We start from the raw sequence: 8,710 nt of genomic DNA, 5'->3' as shown, positions 1-8,710 counted from the left end.
TATCGAAGATGTAGAGTTTGGACTGTGGGGGCACTTTGGAGACTTAGTGTGACTTGGTGCTTGCTGACCAAAAGGAAAACTCGGAAGCCAAATAATTAGTCCATAGCTTTAATGTATTGTAGTGATTTACTTCCCATGTCTGACCAAACCCCCAGCAAACAAGTGATGTAAATCCCTCACCAGCTCCTCCATGCTAACCTGGAACCTTAGTGGTCCAACACCAAAACCGTTACGGGTGGAATTTTATAAAACAGCTGTGAGAAGTGTTGTTTTTAGAGATATGTAACATTTCCTTATACTAGTATTACCTGCCCTAGTTCTTCTCTCATTGGATGTTTGCTCCTTTATGTGTTTGTATGTGCTTTGTGTGAACTATTTGTAAAAAGATGCTGTGTCCTGTATACTGATATACACAGTGGTAAGCTTTGGATGCAGTTCAACAGCTGTGGAAACAAGAACTTTGTGTAGTTCTGAAATTGTTCGTTGTTCTTCAACAGCAAATAACTTTTAGGGTACTTTTAAGTCTGACATACAAACTTGAAGGCTAATCTAACTTTGTGTTGTATGAGATAAACAAGTGATCAGAATGACGGTACCTCTGGCAGTGTTTATTTTTGTTGTGCTCAGGTTTTTTGCATAACATGGGATGATGAGATTGAGCAAGTGGGATGACATATGAAATCTTGGTTTTGATAGATTTCCAGAAGAAGCAGCCAGACGATGACTCTACTCCCAGCACAAGCAACAGCCAGTCAGATTTGTTCTCTGGAGAAACAAACAGTGACAACAGCAATACCTCTCTAACCACGCAGGCCGCTAACTCCAACCAGCAACTTTTGACAGAACTGAATGTAACTTCACCGAGCAAAGAGGAATGTAAGTGCGCACGTCCTAAGTGACAGCAAAGGGGGCATAAACTTTTTGCATTTTTCTCAGGCTTATGTTTTGCTGACTCCCTTTGGAAGTAAATGGCCTGGTTTTTAGGGCAAAGGGAAGGGTTAGAAGTTATTCACAAAATAGACATTGATGGCTTTAATCGAAGAAGAAGTTTCAAGGGGTCACAGGTGTTTGTAACTAACTTTATAGCTGTTTGAACTGTAGTATACAATTTATTCACAGTTTTGAGTCACTCGTTTTGAGAAACCTTTTCTTGCCTTGCTAGTAAGTTAATATGTATATTCTAGGATAAACACCAATGTCTTGTAAATTTTAACTTTAAAGCCTTTTGGTTTTTAGTAATTGCAGTTGTACGTAGCACTGACTGTAATGCATGTTTGTTTAGAACGCTGCTAGGTTACTTGCACAAAACTTTAGTTTCAAGTGATAATCCATCCCTTCTTTCATGACCCCATCTTCCTGACTGAACTCTGTAAGGCAAAAATTCTCCCTGAAGGTAAGCTGTCAGAATTACCAAACACAGTGAGATAGCCATCTTTTAAGTCATTCTAAATTCTCTATATATTCTGTGTCTAATGTATGGAGTTTTAAAATCTGCATTCTACAATTTAGGCTCAGCTGTGTAATTCGTAGTCTTGTTTTGGAAGATGCTTTATGGTGAGAGTCCTTGAGCTGACTTTGCTTGTGACTCTTGGCTGGTACACAGATATACACATTGCCAGAAAAACACGCTCATTTTCTAGTAGGGCATCTACTCAAGCTACTCTTGTCCTTGGACACTGAGGCAACTGCTGGAAGTAAGTGTTGACAAAGCACTAGGACTAGCCAATCTGTGATATGCTATGCTTGCTTTCAGTTGTGTTAACTGTTTGCATAGGATGGTTTTACTGAGTTGCTGAAGTATTTAGTCTGTTTACAGGTATGCAGACTTTGCATATGTGTTCTTTTTACTACTGCAGATTGGCTATGAAAAAAGCACCACGTGTCATTTTGGGTAGTGTTAGTTTATTACACTAACTAAAATTTTTAAATTGAATTACTGTTTTATATCTGTATGTGAGAATATTTTCAGAGATACAGAAGGATGCCAGTGCGAACGTAATAAGAGTAAACTTGCCATGTAACTCATCTCTCCTTTGCATACACAGTTGCTGTTAACCACCCATCATCTCTTCCTTCTGTTCAGTGCTTCCTCAGGGGGTAAAAACAAGGCCTTAAACCAACCTTCCTAGAGATTTCAGTCAATCATTATGCTTCAGCAGCACATTTGGGCCTTCACAAGGCAGAGGCCTTCAGCACCTCTGCTGGCTTATTAGCCAGGTTCTAGTATTTGGTGTTACAGGGTGCTTCTTCAATGCTTACTGTGCCAGGTTTTCTGAAAATCTATTCAGTTAGGAATTAAATTGTGTTACAAAAAGGTGTTTGTGCGGTGGCTGAGGAGGTCTTGAGGGTAAGTGGGAAGGTGATTACAGGGATGGGAAAGAGGGAAGGAAATTAAATAGTGTCCTTCATCCTGAATTACTGTAAGCTTGTGAACATATACTGAAGGTGATGGATATTAGGCAGCTCAGCCTGCAGAGCATTTGGAAATAATACCTATAAAAAAAAAAATTCTTTATGACTTCCTGCTGGGATAATTTAAAGTGAAATACAGTGGAGAGATTTATTTACAGCTTGAGCTCTCTCTGTCTTCTCTCACATCCTCACTAGCTCTTTAACGAAGCTTAATATCATTGATCAGAAATAATTATACACAGATGGAGATTTTCTGATGGATAATGGCCTCAGCATGGAATATTCTTTCAGGTAATGAAGAATGCCCAAACTTTAAATGTCCTTTTGATTTTAATTTGAGGGTGTCTCCTTCTGTGCAATATTTATTTATTTTGCAGCAAGCATGCACTGCTCTCATTACAGCTGTGTTCTGCAAAGATGGATATGTGGCGGTGCCGTGTGATGATGTACAGCTATGTGCTGGTCCAAATAGAATTCTGGTAATTCACCAGAAATCAATGTAGGAGATCATTATGGTAATCCCTAGCAAAGTGTGGAAAGATTGGAGTACTCGTGAAGGATTCTCATGGTGCATTCCACTCTCCTCTCTTTCAAGCTTTTGAGAATAGTCTCACATCAGAGCATTTTCTGTAGTACTTGAGTCCATAGAGTAAACCGATTGGACAGAGTTGCAGCAAGTCATTTATGTAATTAACAGATTCCATTCATGTTACCACAACTGAAATCTCCTGTGGTAAGATTAATATTCGGTGTCAGAGAAAGCAAGGAGTATTTTGTACTTGTTTTTAAGTAGCCACTCCCTTTTTTAAATAGGAGAAAAGTTCCTGGGACTGGATTTTGCAGAAGTTCAGTTTTTTATGCAAGTATTTCTGCCTTTTTATGTTACTGTTTTGGTTTTCTGAGAGTTGTATTTGCATTCCTGAGTGTCTTATATAAAAACCAGATAGTAGTGACTCTCCATCTCCTGCCACCCTCAGTTTTGAACAGTACTGCTGTACTGATGAGTATCTCTCCCCAGATATGTGAAAGGTAGTTCTCAGCCTTACGGTTACAGTCAGCAAAAATGTGTGAAAGATTTATGCCTGGAGACAGTGTCGCAGGCTTCAAGACACTCCCCCCCCCCCCCCCCCGTGTTTTGTTTTTATGAGGTATTAATTATCACCAATTAAAACAAAAAAATGCTTTTGCAACTTGGGGGCGCGGGAACGTTCTAAGAATCTTTGTTGGTTGGTATTTTTGTTGTTACTGCTTGGTTTTCTTTTTTTTTTCTTTTTTCTCTCGCATATGCTTCTTGAGTTTCCTTTTTTCTATCCAGAACCTTCAGGTCTCATCAGTTGCAGTAAGTTTTCTGAAATAAACCTTTGCAGACGAGGATTATATTGATATTGGGATAGCTTTACTAAGTCTAGATTTGTATGGATTTTAATGATCTGCTTCTTAACAGATAGTTAAATCAGTCTAACTTGGGTTCTTCTGCTGATTTGTGTGCAGCTAAGTTTCTCTCAATTTTCCCTTCTATCCCTTCCCTTCATTCAGGGGGTCCTAAATGGTAGTTATTTCAATGTCAGTAACTCTACAAACTGGTTGCTCTGTCAAAGATTTTGTTTTATTGAGTGGGCAGGGGTTTTGTTTATTTTTAACAGACAGGGAAAAAAGGTATTTGACAACGGCTCTTGCTTCTTTCTCTCCCTACCTGCAACCACCAGCATTCTCTAAAGAGGGAAGAAAAAAAAAAAGTTTATTAAGGAAGGTTCTATGTATTTTGGTAAAGAAAAGGTCATACTGCACATGGAATAATTTTGCTTAGTTTCATACCCTCATTGTTTTCTTTGGGGCTGTCACATTCTTTTTCTGTCACTGTGTGAGTAGACCTAAAGCTGACATTGTGCATGTTTAAAACTAACTGTGGTGTTATGTGACAGTAGAAATGTCAGTGTGAACAACTCTGACTCTGGCAGCTGGGTCAGATTTGATATTTCAGTAGTTCTTAGCTTCAGTTGACATTATTTTATTTTAATTATGTGCTGGACTCCTTGAATTAGGAAGAACCACAATTGAAAAAGGACAGAAGGAATATCTGTTTTTTCTAGAATGGTTAAATGCTCTACATTTCAACTTTGAAGGCTTTATAAGAAGTTACACAAAGATCTGAGAAATTGTTGTAAATGTCAAAAAATACACTGGAGATTTTAACCCAGAAAGGTGGTGATGATCACTGACCACAGCTTACCTCTGTGTGTTTTGAATTTTAGATGCCTAAATATGAATTTTCATGACTGAATGTCTGTAAATTTTGACTAGCTATTGTATATCCTTCAGAATTCAAATTGTTGCATACCAGGCTAAGTGTTTAAAACCTCATTAGTTTATCTCAAACACTTAAATTTTCAAGACCAGCTTGAAGAGTGCTTTAAGACTTTATTTTATTAAGCATTTGCATGCACTGCAAGCACTGAAATACCCACCATTATGAAGTTATTTTGGTGAATTTACTTTACATACATAAAGCATACTGTATCTGAGATGGAGAATGCACCAGGCTTTTTTAAAAGCTATGTGGCAGAAAGGTGAGAGATTGTTTTTTCTACTGCACCTACTGAATGTTTATACTCTGAATTTCATGGCTTGTTGAAGCATGACTGTGTAAAAAGCCATATAGGCTACAGTACTAGAAAAGTAATGATATTTTTTCTGTCTTTGAAATAATAAAAAAAGCCACCTTAGGTAATTTTTTTTTTTTCGAAATAAGCTTATGAAAAACGGATAAACAAGTACATCCTTTTTTCTTTTTTGTTGAAGGGCCTGCTCTCTGACACTTTGCAAAAGATTTTTGCCGATTTATGAATACTTCACAGTTCTTACATTTTGCCTGGGTTTGTCAGCAGAGTCAGAGATGACAGCTTTCCTGTGTGTATGCTCTGAAAATACTTCATATTTTGAATTATTATTGTGATATCCTTAATTGCATTTTGTGTCTTTTAAGTAAGGACAGTGATTTTTAAAATTACAGTTGCTCTTTGATGCTATCCATTGTATACTTTTCAAAATGGCCTGGCTGTGGGAATTCAGTCACTCATTGCAGTTGGAGTCGGTTTTATACATCCTGTCTTTTTTTTCTGTAGTTCTCGCTATGAGAAACTGTCTTCTGGCTCATTTCTGACTGAAAGTTACATGCACACCGACTGCTGTAGAGTATTAAGTATATAAACAGACCAAGCTAGCTGCCTATTTTTGTCATGCTTGTCACAAATGGTTGTAGAAAATTATTTGCTTAGTTGCTAATCTGATTTATTCTGACACTGACTTGTATGTTTTCCTCTAATCCAAAAGAACGCAGTAATTGTTAAAATTATGCTGAGCTACAAAGCTGGCCTACCTGACTCGCATGATTTAATATTGCAATTAAACTTCTACCCAGACATCACTGAGAAAGCTTCAGCTAGCTGATGGTGATGATGAATAATAATTTTCCTTAATGACTTGCAAGATTGTCATGTATTCTTTCTTCTTGTACTCATTTTGTGTCAGAGCAAGAGGGGACATATCTTTCACTGAATATGCACCTGGCTGGTTTTTGACAGTACAGTCATATTTGGATTTCTGTGCCACCAAATAAGAACTAACTATTTTCTCAGCCTTTTTCTTTTATGATGTTAGATAATAGTAAAAAGTGGTTTACATCTTAAAGGGATTTATTTTTTTTTAGCCTTGTTTTCATTAGATGCAATGTACAAATAGCCTTTTGGTACTGTTTTAATGTTAAAATTAACAGTAATTCAGTTCTTCATTTGGACTGTCATCAAATCTTGATTTTTCTTGAATATTCATCACAAAACCCCATTGTTTCAGTGTCGATGCAAACACTTTTTCTGTGGGAATTTGCAAGAATGCTTTCTCATATACAACCAGATTGAGCTGTGGGCTATTTGAATTGTCTTTTGAGAAATGCCACTAGTATTAGGTGCCAGTACAGAAGACATAGGCAGTTAGAACTTTGAACTAAACAGTGTCTAGTAGATGTGTCGCCTTCATCGTCATTTCAGGGTGTGAGGGTCTTTCTGTAGTCAGTCTAATCCCTACAGTTGCAGTTTCATTTAAAGGACATTCCTGTTGGTTCTGACATCTTAAGCAAAGATCTGGCACATAGATTTGTCAAATGAACGCTTCATTCCACGTCTGTGGCATGATAATTTTGAAACATAATGAAGACTAGCAGAATGGTACCACTGTTAATTGTTCCCTCTGATTTATAGTCACTTCACACTGCAGAGTAGGCAGTGTATCCTAGGGTCCAATTTATTAAAGCGAAAGGACCCCATGGAACATGAAACAGAAACACCGTCACACAAGAAAAATGTGGGTCAGAGCTGCATGGCTATCAAGGTTACATAAAAATTATTTATAAAAATATAATTTAACTGCTGGTTTCAGAAGCACATTATTACACTTCAACTTACACCTATAAAGGAGGAAAGTATCGTGCCCATTTTACAACTGAGGAAACTGAGGAAAAGCAGGTAGCAGAGTGTGACAGTAGCAGGGAAAAAAGTGGAATCTGTATCCTGTCTCTGTTTAGTTCGTTATAGTTGTTACATTTACCAGGCATTCAGCAGCAGCAGCACAGCGCTTCAGTTTTACTTCTTTCTTCAAAAGCTGCATGTAGGTTAAAATCCATAAAAGGAAATAATGGCAGGTTTGTAAAACTAGAATTGAAAATGTGTTTGGATGTGATATAATCCTCTTACCTGTTTAGTAATGACATAGCTTCAGTTGTCATGTAGCTTGTGCATTCTGCAGCAAACAAGCAGTAAAGTTCTGTTTTTTTCCCTTAAAGAGAGCGTATTCTGTGTGTGCAGACTGAATTTAGAGATTTGTGTTCCCATTTGTTTACGTATTGGTGTTTGTAATCAATGACTCTTTTCAAACTCAATTGTGTAGATTAATTAGATTATGTCTGTACCGATTCAGGAAGCCCACAGCTAGATCATTGGTTTGGACAGGTTTCCAAAGGTGCATTCTTTCCTGTATTGCAAATAGCCATGAAATTCTCACTCTCCTGGCTGCAACACTGCTGTCCAAGGAAATTCAGCTCTGACCTGTCACCCTCTTCCACCCAGTTGCATGGATGGAGCTGGTGTGCTTTTTCTGGGAAGGAACCATCACGGTACGAAAGCTCAAAGCAGCGTTTGGACATGCTCATGTCACTCTGATCAAGTGTTACTGAGCTGCAGGCTCCTTCACTTGTTTTTTGATGTTTGTTCATTATCTGGCTTGCAGATTTTGTTACCTGTAATTGTTTCAGTGTATTATTGTAACCCCACACTTTGTACTGTTGTAGAAGCTTGGTTTCACTCCCTTTTGCATCTCTTCCTCTGCTCAGCAGGTGCTTCCAGGTGCTGCTGTTCGGATACACCTGACACATGGACTCTGGATTCAAACTTAGCACTTCCTTGAACAGCAAAAAGCAGGGGGTTACCCTAGTATTTCACCTTTTCCTGCACAGGAAGTTCTGACTCAGTGGAGTCACTTAGTTTACAAAGACTTCAGGAAGGGGAAACAAGAAGTTGCTCTGACTCAGGGTATGTCCTGCAGGACAGGTGGGACTTGGCAATTGTTACTGTCTTTCAAGAAGGGAGGTGGACAGTGCAGAAAGGCACTGAAAGTTCTTTTGTGAGAATAGCTTTTAGTAATTTTGCATTTTTAATCATCTCTGGATTACATTATTGCTGGGCAGTGGCTGCTTTTGTTTGGAAGAGGAGTTGCAAATGTCAGAAACCATACACTCGGAAAAAAGCAGGAGCAGAGGCTATTGTTTAATCTCTTAATTGGATAGAGAGTAGAAAGATATCTTTATTCTTCCATTTTAATCTTGTTTGTGCTGAGGAAGAAAAATAACAGTCTACAGATCTGTCGGTGATGTTAGAAGTTAGACATGTGTGGCCTTTCACTGCGCAGTCCACTGAAGTATTTTATGTACCACAGTTGAATTCCCTTGAAACACTTATTTTTGAGGGGGATGAAGGTGCAGATATATCCTGAATTGTGCTAAGTAATAAGCCTCCCATTGTGTATAGCCAGGAGAAGGACTGGTGTTCTACTCTATCTGACTCCCCTTTTCTCTCATGCAGAATTTTTATCAAAGCTGTGGGAAATAGATTTCCCTGGTTCAAATAGTGCAGAGAGGCCTCCATTAGCCATTATGTATACCAAAAGATTCAACATAATGACTTCCATGTAGAATTGCAGAGTCAAGCCCATACTACATGGTACTGAATTATGCATGACACTTTTAATGGTG

At 38.2% G+C, this 8,710-nt stretch overlaps 1 protein-coding gene across 1 annotated transcript in view; it reads left to right on the top strand.

The window, feature by feature from the left end:
- Positions 1-668: 668 nt before the first annotated feature.
- Positions 669-8,710, top strand: part of ZFAND3 (zinc finger, AN1-type domain 3) — a 48,882-nt gene continuing 40,840 nt past the window's right edge. Inside the window, exon 1 of the mRNA XM_010152382.1 lies at positions 669-876. Within this exon, the coding sequence (XP_010150684.1) occupies positions 669-876 (208 nt within the window). The remainder of the gene's footprint in view (positions 877-8,710) is intronic.

This window comes from Eurypyga helias, unplaced genomic scaffold (genome assembly GCF_000690775.1).
Source record: "Eurypyga helias isolate BGI_N326 unplaced genomic scaffold, ASM69077v1 scaffold24935, whole genome shotgun sequence".
Lineage (NCBI taxonomy): Eukaryota > Metazoa > Chordata > Aves > Eurypygiformes > Eurypygidae > Eurypyga > Eurypyga helias.
The sequence above is the reverse complement of the archived record's forward strand: the minus strand, read 5'-3'. Positions and strand labels throughout refer to the sequence as shown.